The 14,882-nt window shown below is 32.4% G+C and overlaps 1 protein-coding gene and 1 long non-coding RNA gene across 2 annotated transcripts; one reads left to right on the top strand and one right to left on the bottom strand.

Annotated features, from left to right (window-relative positions):
- Window positions 1-3,044: 3,044 nt before the first annotated feature.
- Window positions 3,045-14,021, top strand: LOC148618698 (uncharacterized). Its single transcript, XR_015921411.1, has 4 exons — window positions 3,045-3,203; window positions 4,388-4,485; window positions 11,417-11,479; window positions 13,695-14,021. It is a non-coding gene; the product is annotated as an uncharacterized LOC148618698 (long non-coding RNA).
- Window positions 6,481-13,018, bottom strand: LOC148618699 (heparan sulfate glucosamine 3-O-sulfotransferase 6-like). The gene is made up of 2 exons (XM_088577857.1): window positions 12,231-13,018; window positions 6,481-7,296 (listed from the first exon to the last, which is right to left on the bottom strand). The coding sequence occupies exons 1-2, from the start codon at window positions 12,806-12,808 to the stop codon at window positions 6,684-6,686; spliced, it is 1,191 nt and encodes a 396-aa protein (XP_088433983.1). The 5' UTR covers window positions 12,809-13,018; the 3' UTR covers window positions 6,481-6,683.
- Window positions 14,022-14,882: the final 861 nt, after the last annotated feature.

Below are 14,882 nucleotides of genomic sequence, written 5' to 3'. Positions count from 1 at the left end.
TGGACCGGTAATTGCCCTAAAAAAACGTTTCAAATTGATATAGTGTATCAGCATTTTTCAACATCATTCAAACTTTAAAATCGTTTTTCACTTTGAAAACAGCATTTTCAGTGCACTCAAGTTACCGATTTCGGGTTATATATGATTTGCTACGCCAAACCAATTACCAATTCAATTACAGAACCAGTATAAGCATTCTTACAGAAATTGGCAAAACTTTTAAATAATTCATTGCAACATCTTGGCTTTCACACCGTTGAGTATCTGTTGTAAATTTTTCAATAGTCTAGACACTGTTTTCTGTAGATCAGATACATCAACATTCCATTAAAATCTCAGATGTGTTTTCTGTTGTATTATTATAAAAGGTTACTCTCTTCAAGGAATATTAATAATTCTCTATAGGGGAGGTTTTTTTATTCGTGTTTGGAGTCCTGTTGAAGATGCAATTTCATTCGTTTGTGTGAAATTTGATGGTTTATTCGTTTTTTTTTTACATCTTCTCCTTACATGTGGTCACACAGATTGACTTACATTCAGTCTTTTTTACATATATAAACAGACTGAAGAAGCACAAAATATAAAATAAAAGGCATTTTGTTTTATTTATCATTACTTTACTTCGGCTGATGTCATTTGACCTCTGATAAAGGGGATTTGCCCTACAGTACATGTATATCATTACTGAAGAAAAGCGTGGTTTTGAATCCCAGTATTTCTTTACGCGTCATAATTCTGAAGTTGTAAAAAGTCTGTCATAACTACCATTATACATTTTCATTGACTCGCTGGGAAAAGGGGACTTTTCAATACTGGTTGGTAAATTAATCACAAATATACGCGATGGTTTTTGGTTGTTGGTGTTCAGTGTGGTTTTGGTAAACCCCAAAACAAATGGGAAATTTAAACACACTTTCAATTTCACGGTTTTAACAGAATCGACCATTGTTCTGAGCTTGAGTCTGTCCACACTCTGGGTTGTTCAGAACCATACAAAGGCATGAACTATTTTTTGCTTAAAGATGTGTATATTTTCATGATGATGTATCCATATCTTTAATGTGTAAGTTACAGACAGACGAACCAAAATTCCCATATACATATCTCTAACAACGCGGCGTGAAATGCTCTTTGTCTTGTTTGGGGCATGTGTATGATACAATGGTAGCGAAGACAATTACTAATTAGCTTCTTAAAGTACACACACTCTTGCTTGATTGTTTTTTTTCTTTTTGTTTTGATGACAGACACAATATGCAAGATCAAGACGGTATCAGACAGAGAATAAGGAAGTGTGTTAATTGTATTCCTGGGAAGATTTCATATTAAAGATTTCGGTATGATAACAGAGCTCAATGAACCAATGTATGTTTTAACAAGATTCATTCCTTGACTTAAGGCTCTATTAAAACTACAACATTACATTTAATCTGTTGGTTACAAGAAAGTTATTATAAATATGTTCTTCGTTGATTTTTCCGAGATTGTTCGCCTTGGGCCAATTACATGTAGGTAAGTAGGGGCATTTGGACTGATCATTAATGATTTTAATGGAAAACATTTTACCACTGAAAATTGTTTGGTTGGTTACGTAGGTAACTATTTAGATCTATGACTGAAACACTATGTTCTGAAAACTGTGTTGTTTTGGAAATATCACAAGATGGATTGGTGCATATACAATTGTAGTTAATAATTTTAACTAGCCGATTTTCATGCGATTCTTGACGGAAATCATGTCTTGTTATTATTATTTTTTTTTTGTTGGTATGACCGGATTTGAAATCGAGCCTGACCTGTCTTGCACGTTTGTACGCCTCCATTTGATGGCCCAGCAAAATGGAAAAAGAACAGAGCCCTTTTGAGTGGACCTTAATGAATTACATATGATTCAATATCCCCTTCGTGACTGAAAAACGTGTCACCAAAAGAAAAAAAGTGCTTAAGGTATATCAAAAGAGTACAAATCGTTTATTACAGATTTTTAGTAGAATTTAATGAGAACATATGTTAAAAATGTAGTTATTCATCGAGTTGAAGTTGCGATATACAAAAATGATTGTTTTTTACGTTTGATTTGAGTACCTTTATACACAGCCAGTGATAGGATATTGACTAACACAAAACACTGTGTAGCTATTTAATTGTAATAATTATCATGGCTCGTAGCTGGACGTATTTTGATAAGTTTTTGTTTCCTAAAGAAACTAAAAAAAATCCTTTAATGCACCCACACTTTGAGTGGGGTTATATAGTAATATTTGTGTCCGTCCTTCCTTTCTTTCGTTACTGCTCCTACGCCACTGAATGGAGTTTCATGAAACTTTAAAGGAATCTTTAAAACATATCCCAATTGCGATGTATCACAAAATAAAACCAAAAAAAAAAAAACAAAAAACAAAAAACAAAAAACAAAATAAAACTGTATGTGCAAACAAATAAACAAAAACTTAAAAAAACTGCAGTCTTTCAAAATAATAATAATAAAAAAAAACACTTAACAGTAACAGCCACAATCACATAGACACACTACAAATCATTAGGTGTGATTTTAGTTCCAATAGATAGCATTGAGAGTAATAACATGCTTTTAAATTTTATAATTATATTATTGCAAATTGTGCAAATGACGAATGATTACAAGTTATTTTTACGTCAATAAAAGACAATTACAGTGTACCAGACATCTGTAGCGCGGTGGTCATAATATTTGGTATATATATAGGTCTATCATTTCCTAGGGTTTTTATTGGGATTTGTTTTACGGCTGATAAAGATAGTTATCATAAAACGAAATTACTTGTTGGAACTCTATGCGCTCAAATTCCTTTTGTTTTTTATATAGTCGTATGTAATGAATTTATACATGTCCTCAGAAACTAATTCAACATGATTAGAATAATACTGGGATGTAAAAATGTAACGATCATATCATTTACAGTTAATGACAGTGTAGCATGCTTATATTTATATCGGTGAAATATATATTTCAAAATTTTAGTATATCGCTTGTATTTGAATTAACATATGAAAAACTTGTGAGATTTATAAGCCTGGTAAGACGCCAGTCCGACATGTATTCTGACGAGGACGATCCACAAACGTCAGTGGTAATAGATCATACAACAGACACTTGCTGGTTTGTTATATGTGCAGATCTTATTATTATACATGTGCTTTAATTGCAGGAAATACATTCTTATGTAAGCATTCTTAAACATTGTCAGCATCAAATACATTATTGTATCCCCATGAGCTTACGAATGAGGCTGACTGTATATGAGGTCATGTCACATAACTGGCACACATCTCAAAAAGAGTTTATGACTTTACCAAAATTCACACAATTTAAATCGACGGGTGTTTCTTGGACGAGGAAGTCCAAGAAAGAGATTTTTTCATTAATTGAATGCCACCAGATGCAGATAAGGTAAAAAAAATAAAATAAAATAATTAAATAACCACACTAAAAGCAAACAAACCAACAAACTACAATCCTGTATAAGTAACGGAAGAAAAGCAAACAAACCGACAATCCTGTATAAGTAACGGAAGAAAAGCAAACAAACCGACAAGCCTGTATAAGTAACGGAAGAAAAGAAAACAAACCGACAAGCTACAATCTTGTATAAGTAACGGGAGAAAAACAAACAAACCAACAATCCTGTATAAGTAACGGAAGAAAAGCAAACAAACCGACAATCCTGTATAAGTAACGGAAGAAAAGCAAACAAACCGACAATCCTGTATAAGTAACGGAAGAAAAGCAAACAAACCGACAAGCCTGTATAAGTAACAGAAGAAAAGAAAACAAACCGACAAACTACAATCTTGTATAAGTAACGGGAGAAAAACAAACAAACCAACAATCCTGTATAAGTAACGGAAGAAAAGCAAACAAACCGACAATCCTGTATAAGTAACGGAAGAAAAGCAAACAAACCGACAATCCTGTATAATTAACGGAAGAAAAGCAAACAAACCGACAATCCTGTATAAGTAACGGAAGAAAAGCAAACAAACCGACAAGCCTGTATAAGTAACAGAAGAAAAGAAAACAAACCGACAAACTACAATCTTGTATAAGTAACGGGAGAAAAACAAACAAACCAACAATCCTGTATAAGTAACGGAAGAAAAGCAAACAAACCAACAATCCTGTATAAGTAACGGAAGAAAAGCAAACAAACCGACAATCCTGTATAAGTAACGGAAGAAAAGAAAACAAACCAACAATTCTGTATAAGTGACGGAAGAAAAACAAATAAAAAGAGATTACGATTCCACAAAACGTATCAACCAAAGGCAACATTCTATGCTTGACTATGTAAGCTGCGATATGTTGTAGTAATATGAACATAATAACCAAGGAGAAATTATGTTTCAGGAGACAGAAACTTCATACAGAACAAGCCACAGTAGTAGTTTATGTAGCGTCGTATTGGGGTACACGGCTTTACATCAAACTTTAATGGTGAACACAAGGTAGGAACTCCCTATAAACACACAATTCTTTAGTTAAACTAATGTTATGTTCCTTGTAGTGTTAACATTTATTTTGAAAGTATGCAATAAATACTTGTCATCATCACAATTGGGTTTTTGTTTCGCTATCTTTTGTTCTCATCTGAGTATTTTTGTACGTTTTTAACCCCAACTTTTGTTGTTGTGGTTTTATAAACTGGATGTTTCAAGTTCAATTTTACTAAAGGTAGTCATTATTTATCTTTCAGTTTTTGACAAAATGTTACACTGAATTTTGTAACGAGAAACGTCTCTAATATCGTAAAATGTAGACATTTGCCAATTTATAACACATACAACTTCTGACATAAATATTTACAGTTTGGTAGCAATTTACGAAATTTTATGAATGTGGACTGCAATTTTAATTGCACAGTGTGATTTTGTTTAGCTTTTTGAAAGGAAGAAATAATCAAAAGATAACAAAATTGATCACATTTTAATATGTCTTACTATTTTCAAAATATTCTTAAAATCGCCTGCGAAAATTAGAAATTTAGCCAACGTTGGGATTGTAAATAAAATTAATGATATAACACTTGGAACAATGTTAATGTTTATGTATATGTTAAAATTGTCCCTAAAAGGGACTGATCTTAGAACCTGTCGGTGCTACATATGGTTTCCTATTTCGATTTTCTATGTAGGTGATTGTAATGTAACTGGCGAGACTGAGATTACTCCTTGAAACACGTGTGTTCAACATACCGAAATTTGTCATATGATTATGATGTGCATTTCATGTATTTTAAAAACTTTTCTGCGTATACTGCACTGTGTACAGAATGGTCATATATTGCATGGCTTTCGTGTATGTTCGAACAATACTTACTAATCTTGATGTTTCACTCACGCAAAGGTTGTAATTTGGAAATAGTGATTTGATTTTGTCTGAAGATGTAACGTACATCAAAAGGATAACAAATATAAACAATTAAATCAAAATCGACTTCTATAATTAAACTCGAGTTTTGTAACGAAAACTATCTTAGTGAAGTCAATTATTGTTAAAACACTTTTGAAGTTTTTTTTGCATCTTGCTCTTTGGGAAAGTCAGATGTTCTTTGCGTTCACATGATTTATTTACATCCCGACAAAATGATCAGACAAAGGGTCGAACAACGACATTTATGATACGATATAGGGTATACCTGTGTATTTGGTAATAGGATCGAAATCACCAATCGGCATATTATTGTAAAACACCTTAACAGGTATCGTAGGGGGTCATACGATAAATCATTTTGAAGGTCTCAATGAGCACATTTCAAAAATCAAAGATTCAACCCCGATATTTCATACATGTTCAAAGGGTAGGGTCAATAAGTGCAAATATTAAGTTCTTTGAAGGTAAGGTTGTCTCATGTCAAATGAAAGGTCTTAAAGCGAACATCCGAAATATCGATGTTTTGTCCCCCTAAAATAGGTTGGGTGGGGTCCATCAGAAAATACTTTTTTTATATTGTTAGGTTGTCATACATCAAATGAAAGATCGTAACAAATACATCACAAATATCAATTTTGTTTTACCAAAAAGAATCATATTGAGGTTAATAGCTGCAAAATGCTAAAGTTAATAGAAAGTAGGGTTATTGCATATCAAATGAAAGGACATTGCAGAACTCATGATGGACAATTACATTTGAGAAAGTCACCAAGTGCAAAAAAGAATTGCTGTGAAGAATAGATCGTTTTTTTATCAATCAAACGGTTGTAACATTTACATAACAACGAGAAAACACCTATCAATTGTTTTACTAGTTTTTATTTTTATTATTTTTTTCGGTTGTTGTTGTTGTTTTAAATGAATTGCTTCAATCCCCTTTTGCATCGAATCATACAGTAGCGTCAAAAGTAGACAAAAAAAAAATTAAATACCATTTTAGACACGAAATGAACTTACTTCTAGTAGCTAGTTGTTCCGGAGTAAAGGGAGAAATGAAAGACGACGGTTCATATTTTTCCATATTTATAACAAAGATCAATAACTTATAACAATAAAAGTATGACAAATTGTACATAAAAATCTAATGGTACACAAGAGTTTGTGTAAGGAAAATAAATTCCATGAAACTTAATGAGAGGAGGGGTGCACTGGTGTGACAAATGTGATGAAAATTGCATAAAGCACACTGACAACGTTTTAAAACAAACGGAAATCAAGTCCAGTTAAATTCTTGTCCAATTAAATTCCCAAAACGTTTGTTAAATGGTCTATAGAAGTCTTTTAAAGCGCTTATAGACCATGGGTTGATAAAGGGATGCTTTCGTCCTTTAGTTTCGTCAAGGCAATGTGGTTTCCTATTCGGCCTCTTCCTAATACATGGAAAACCACGTGACTGATTATGATAGAAATTGTCATGAGTAATTACAAGCGGAAGTCCAAGAAAATTTTGCAGGTTGATCATTTCTGTACCCGGATCCTTGACTAAATTTTCACCACTTACGAAATGGAACTGTTTGAGAGGAAAGAATTTCATCCATCGCTCCAAATGCTTTGCATACATCCCGACTTTGACTATTGTTTTTGAGGTATCGACAGTAGTTAGATTATCACGGAACACCATAGTTTCAAATGCTTGAGGTTTTGATGACTTGGATGCTATTTGAGCAAAGTCAGAAATAGCCCGCGTGACAGGATCTCTTACTACAACCACTAGCTTCACAGTTGCCGACATTTTCGAAATTCTTTTCGGAACATCTTTTGTGATGAAATATCCAGGGGTCTTCTCAATAGTAATTTGTGACTCGTCAGAGTCTGGCATTAGATTCCTAAAAATGAAGGAAGTCTTCATTAGAATGATATTACATAAAGTAGAATTATGGATGGCAAACGTTTCTACTGTACTAGTATTTATTTTGGCAAAAATACATGTAATATATCCACCACCCTAGATCAAAAGCTTTGAATTAAACCCCCTCCATGTTGTAAATGGACTTTGTACGATGCAATAGGTCAAGACGGTCCTGGAGTACCTTACAAATATTAAACCGCTTAATGCATATTTAAAATCACATTGTAGGCAAATTCTAATTCCATTTCTATATTCATGGACTGAATATAGGTAAGCTGTTTACGTTAGCCCTCTAACCTCAATGTAGTAAATATAAAAATCTAATTTAATACGCTTTTCAAACTTAACAGGCGCATCAACACCGAATTGACATACATATAAAGTGTTAGGGTTACGTTTGATCTATAATACGTTTTGAAAGAAGTTGAGTTTTCTATAGCAAATTTTTTAGTCTATCGAAATTGAATAAAGAATTTTCATTTACAAAGCCTGGTATAAATTACATCAAATAAAAATATCATGGCCCTTAACTTTTTACAATGGGTATATTTACTTTCCGCACATTTTGAAAACACATTAAACTAAAAGAAAATTGATGGGTTTTATTTACTATCAAATATCAGAGAAATTCAAGTTGCATATCTCATAGATCACTTTAATAGACCTGTTTGTCAGACTTCTAGGTGTTTATTTAAAAACACTGTAATGCAGTACGTTATATCAACAGCAAGTGATACATATGAATAATATTCCGTAAAAAATCACTGTATAATTCCGTGTGAAGAGCTCCGCATGATTTTCACGTGTGTATTGACATGAAATTTATACATTTACCTTCTGTTTGAAATCTAATTCAAGTGAATTTCTTCGAAAAATTATCGTTATTTTAATTAAAATTGTGAAGCTCTCGTTTTTTACCTGCATGTTTGTATTTTACGTATATCATTTGTTTCCTATGACTAACACGACTCCTATATGTAACCCATACAATTCTACCATGTAGTTTCATTTTTGTTGACCATAAAAATAATTCAGGTTTGGGATATCATCACCCACATACTACCTCTTAGGGTAACTGAAAGTGTATTGGGAATGCCTTTACATATAGTACTCTCAGAAGCTGTCAAATTCAAATTTCGCCAATATCATTTCATAAATTCGCAGTTTAAAAAATATTCGTTCCAAATTCGTAATTTATTTTTATACATGCAAATTCTAAAATCCCTAGAGTACACAGGAAAAAATTAATATCAATATATACTTGTATTTCATTCCAGACATAACGATTAATTTCACAAAACATGTAGGATGAAAAACTTGTGTTTAATTCAACTCTAATTTCAGTGCATCATCATTTTGACAATTGAAATGAAATATCTTACATGCAAATACCTTTTGTTTTCTTCTAAAAGTGAGAGTTCCAGATATTAAAAAAACTAACAACTCATAAACGTTTCAGTCTTGGCTTTTCATTTCCGTAAAAAAATAGCCCCTACCTAACATTTGCCCTTTCTTTCTGTTTTTGCTCAACTCTTACGTCTACAAATTCCGATACTTCCCCGGTACAAATACCTCCACGTTGGAATTAACAAATCGTTAATATCGTAGATGTATACAAAATGAGATTTGTTTAGAACACCTCGATCAATGCTCATTCAGAAAACTCAACAGATCCAACAGAAAAGGGCTAATTGAAAGTTGTCACAGATGGTTTTTATGTGAATAGAAAATATGCTCTAATACTGTAATAAACATTGACCCGCAAAGTCAGAAATGAGATTTGTAACTTCTACTGGTACATTGGAGGTAACAGACTTCTGAACAGAATTACTTATTAATATGCTTTTAGAATAATTAGTAACTATGTATATCGATCCTGGCCCTCGGGAAGAATTTTATATTTATGTAAATAAATAATATTGACTTTCGATGTTTAACCTTTTATACAGTTAAATTCGCAGTAGATGTTGTATACAGAGGATTGATAAAATTCATTAACTCTCAAACACGTAAGAATAAAAATTTTGTGCCCTTATGACAAATATATTAAGTTATTACTCTGGACAAAGGAGACGATAGAAGATAATTTTATTGTCAAAGTAATTTCATGCATTATTGTAACTCCATATTAGTTGCCATTAGTCCTCCCAAAAATAGTTAAATCTTCATCTAAAGTACCATGTACAACGAGGTAGCTGATTTACGCTCACGCGCACAGTTATTAAGGTATAAACGAAAAAAAAGAACTAAAATGAGAGAAAAGTAAATTAGAGGTGTTCGCACATACATTTGTAGGCAGGGTAAACACCAGCTATTAACATCATTGTCTTGTTGGTTAAAGTTTCTCCATGCCATTGTTGGTATATTTAATACACATAAAAAAACGATGTTCATCTTATACATTAAATCATCTATTCTCTAAAAACTGTGTCTTCAATTTTTAACTAATTTATACCATATGAGAATGTTTAAAAAAAGTAATGACTGAATTATCTGCTTGGGATATACCTTACGTTTAGTAGGTTTGGAAATTAAGTCGGTTCTTTTTTTAAATTGACCAATGGAAAAAAGAATGGATATGGGGAAACGAAAAAAATGCATCAGTGTATAACTTAAATCTTAAACAATAAATAACTTCAGTGGTCAGGTTATATATGTATCTCGTTACTTACAATAGCAAGTCATTATAACCTTCGTACAGTAAAATTTACTACCAACTGTACAAATTGAATATACATGCATTATAATAGAAAAAAGGGGGTTTTTCTAAGTAAGCTTATTAAAATGATATATTTCTTTGTGTGTGCTCGGACGTAACAAATTACAAACCTTGATTAATAAGTTAGACTTTGCCTGAAGTACCCCGCTCAATTTAAGCACAACAATCATGAGAAAATATTTTTAATTAACGGATTAAAAGCTGTTTGCTTTGAATTTTTAGACAGTTAAGTAGAAGTAATTACCAGTGAATATGAATGGTTTATGATAAAACATTTATAATCACTTTGAAATTTTTGTTATTGGAACTGTAATAATTGATAAATTATTAGAAATGAATAAAACGATTTAAAAAAAAAAAGTGGCACACACAAAGCTATTGTAAACACTCCACGATTTCGACGGGTATTCTAGTGCTTAGGAAAGAAATTCGTCACGCTTACGATTGAGAAAACACAAGAGCTCACAACATTAATCATTTATAACGTAGTAGTTTGCATTAATTGAGGTATATACAACTCTTTATATGCTTATAATAGTCAGCGAACGTCTCCTTCAAAAAAGAAAAAAAAATACACACTCGACTATTTTTTGTGGATCAAACTTATGGAGTAAACGTCATTCTATCATTAACTTTGTTGTAAGTTGTTGTTTTGCTTAAAAATGAATTACTTGAATTTGTTGTTTTTTCATTGCGTTGTATTCGATTCCAGGATATGTTCACATAATATGTATATAATTGGACGAAGTTGAACTAAGGGCGATTTGAACATGAGGCAGATGGTCAGAAAGTCCATGCTGATCAATAAAGCCACATGGAAGCCTAATTAAAATATTATTAGACACCAAATCATCTGTAAAATTTAGAAAATCCTTTCCATTACTAAAAGATTTACTGTCAAATCGATGACCTCAATTCAGAATTTTCTCAAACAAGAAAAATGACATCTTGGGAGGGGGTCTTAAATAATCGAACTTTAAAGATTTATAACCTGAAATTAATTTCATGTTAAAATAGTATTTTCTTTGGTTTGTTATTCAATTTTCCCTCCAATCACTAACTCATAGTATCTTGTTTATTTTCCTATTAAGTTTATCCTCTTCATTTACATCAGTGAAAATGGTAAATTAATTGAATGATACAATACTTGTTCTTCAGCTACTGTGGTTAGATTGAATCAAGTTACAGTTTGTTAATGAATAACATTCCACATTTTTCTTGTCTACATGCCCGAAGAAAATGAACTACCACAAAAACGTAATTTGACACAAATTAGAAATTTCCTATTTCTCGACTATACAGCTGTTTGGTATGGAATTTTCATGGCCATATGCACGCGATCCACTTGGGGTTTAATTATTATAATTGCATATTTCAGGCGGATTTCATTAGCTGGAGCGTCAAAAATTCAGTAATTTGCAATAAAAGCCTTGCTTTCAAAGTAAGTCAAATTATATTTAATGGTACACTTAAATTGGTTGCACCAGAGGTATAAGCAAATTAATGCAATTGAAATCAGTGACCTTTCACCCCTGGCAATAAATCATGCACTTCAAAACACCTTTCACTTACTGATTATAATACATAAATGGAATTTATCGCATTGTTTCCACTTTGATTGCATACCTCTAAATATACAAATATTTGTTTCCTTCTTCCAATATATATCTTACTAAATACTAGTACATAGTTTGTAGCCATCGACTAGAAACTCTACTATTTGAGCTAACGTTAGATGAACAATATTAACATTTTTACATTAATGCAACGGATTTAGCACAAATATATACAACAGAGGATCGTTCGAAAGTTTGCAATTGTCATGAAGTAAACCGATGTTTTTTTTCGTAATAACGGTTGGGGGTGGGGTGGGGGTGGGGTTGGGGGTGGGGGTGTTATTAAGAGCGACATTCGCATCCAAAACCACTTTTTAGTGAAGTTCGATTTGCTCATTTACTTTTGTTGTTTTGTACGTATTATTTTGGTTATTTCACGTTCTTTGTTGTGTGTGCCTGGTCTTTGTCCTTGGATTACACTCGTTTGATTTCTGATAGAATATTAGTTCCCATGATTACTCTTTCTTCTTCTTTATATGGACCCATAGGTGTTACACATGTCGTAACATTTGTCATGAAGTATGTAATTGACTCTTAAAGACCGCGGATAACTCTTACTTCGTGCCATATACATACCTGTACCACTCTAATCCTTTATCATAATTTTTGTCGAAAAAATGAGGTTCTGGACCTGTTGCCCTGATATTAGGATGCGCCCTGAGGAACTCTAACAGAGCTCTAGTTCCACCTTTTTTGACACCAATGATAATCGCGCTAGGGAGTCGTTTTGTCACAGGATTAATCCTAGTTCCATTTGAATTTAAATTTACATAAGTATGTGGTTCATTTCCTTTCGAAGTCAATTTGTTTTTATAAAGGCTTAAATCTTCTTCTTTGGAATTTGTTGAATTTTTATTTTGACTTCTTTCCAAAGCACTTGAGCTCCCTCTGACAGTAATGGATTTTAAGACTTTCCGTTTTCTACCCACAATTACCTCTTGGGGCAAAAGATGTTGCAAATTCCGATTGTGTCTCCTGTTAGCTAAATCCGGTTTTTCTAAATTGTTTCTTGACTCTTCCTCAATATGAGGCAAAACTCCATCTTTTAAATATCCGTTCAAAACAAATATAACATAGAATAGAAAACATATTCCGAAACTAAGTTTACACCTCCGGATATTTCTGAATGCTAAAGCTGAAGAAAATCTTCGCATTGCCTTTCATTTTTAGTCCACTTTATACCAAAACGACACTCTTTCTCGCCGCCGACACGATCCTTTCTGTCGTACTGTTAAGATATCTTCCATGAAAGATCCCGTCTGAAAAGAAAGTAAATTAGCTCATTGTGTAAACCACCAAACAGTAATACGAAAGTAAAGTAAATATATACATGCACAAGGTTTACGTTGGATATTGATTCTTAGGCATGTGTCGAACCTGAGTTTTGATTGGTTGTCTATTGTAGGAAGGCGGTATTGAGAAAAGAAATAACCGATTATAAAAACAATATCATATTTTTGTACCTTAGTTTATGAATAATCTTAAATGTATTTTAATACCCCGGTATTTAAATGTTTAGCAAAACTAAATACGCTTTGGTAGTTTTTGTTGTTGTCACTTGTATATTTATTACAAACACTCATGTCATTTCATGAATGATTTTCATCACGCTAGATATTTCAATGCATGTTGTGAAGTAGAAATCTTTATCTTTCAATATTAATGCAGTTTAGCAGTTTATTTTGTATAAGATTACCTACATATTTACAAACATGCATGCCAGGATTTATAAATCCTGAACACGCATGACTTTAGCTGACATTTCGTAAATTTGAAAGGAGGATATTATCTTATTTAAAATACGATTCATCTGAATGTAGATTCAATTTAACAAAAAAAAGCTTCTTATATTAATAAGAAATTAATAGAAATACGATAAAGTTGATGTGAAGATGTGTGTGTGCGCATGTGTTTTTGCTGTCTTTCCGCGATTGTTTCCTTTCTACATATCTGTCATCGAATCTTCCATTTTGAAACTTATTCTGTTCTTTTTCCTTTGAATCTATTTATCAAATTACTTCATATCATATACTTTTGCAGGACACCAGTTTTAGAGGAAGAATGATAGTTGCAAACTTTACACGGCATAATTCCTTAGATATAGAACAGCATGTGTTTCGTAGATGGCAAAATAAATAGCTTGTTATTTTTTGGTAGAAAAATGCTCACACAAACACACACAATATGACACCAGTAAATTTTAATGCTTTTCTTATTAATTGGAAACGTTATACATTTCCAGGGTAATATATGTTCACTTCTAATGTGTGAAGCCAACACGGCGGACACATATTAGAGATTGAAATAAATCATAAAAAACAAAACAAAAGGCTTGTATTACTCCAAGAGTAATCTAAGGAACCAAGATTCGAGCAGAATTCAAAAGAATATCATCCGAGAATAAAGACTAGAGAGGAAAAACAGACAGACCCAACACAACCAAGAACATGAAATAACCAAAATAAAAAGTAAATAAGCACCGAGCAACTCGGTTTCAACAAAAAAACTGGGAGCATGGACCAGGTGCACCGGTAGGGAAAGCGTCCTCTGCTTTTTTTAGAAACCCACCAAGTTGTCCATAAAATATCTCATAAGTTTAAACTATCTAAGTTCTTCAATATAAGATATCGTATGAATATGATGTATGCCGTGTCGAAACACACAAAAGAAACTTTTAGAATTAGACAATTGTAACGGTCAGTCTAATTAAAATGCCATTAAAAGAAAACGGAATCGCATGTTTCGAAATCCTGGTGAATATCGTCTGCTGTTAAGTCCGGAGTTTACAACCTTTAGAATGCCGAAAAGCCTTTCAAGTAACGACCATGGGACGACTTGGTACCCTTTTAAAACTTGATTAAGTTTCAGTTTCCTACTAAATGTATTGATAAGAATGCTTTTAACTGCAGACAGAAGTTAAATTTTTACTTCCAAAGCAAGTTGTTACAAGAATCTGTATAGTGGGTATAGATTCACAGCTCATTTGTTAATAATCTAAATTCTTTTAAAATGATCTTAAATAGCCTTAAAACGCGTTTTGATCTCCTTCTTAATTTTAACAGGGTTAACGATACAATCTAACGAAGTATTATACAATATAAATGCATGTCCAGCTACATTTGAAATCAGTTTTGACCAACCCATGAAAATACATACCTATATCAAGTTCGGAATTCTTATTATATTTAACCTGACGTGTATCAACTGTAAATCTTCCAAACGGAAAAA

The sequence above is a fragment of the Perna viridis genome, chromosome 4, assembly GCF_037379345.1.
Source record: "Perna viridis isolate PV_CMFRI_1.1 ecotype Kerala chromosome 4, ASM3737934v1, whole genome shotgun sequence".
Classification (NCBI taxonomy): domain Eukaryota; kingdom Metazoa; phylum Mollusca; class Bivalvia; order Mytilida; family Mytilidae; genus Perna; species Perna viridis.
Note: the sequence above shows the minus strand (reverse complement) of the source record. Positions and strands in the feature narration are given on the sequence as shown.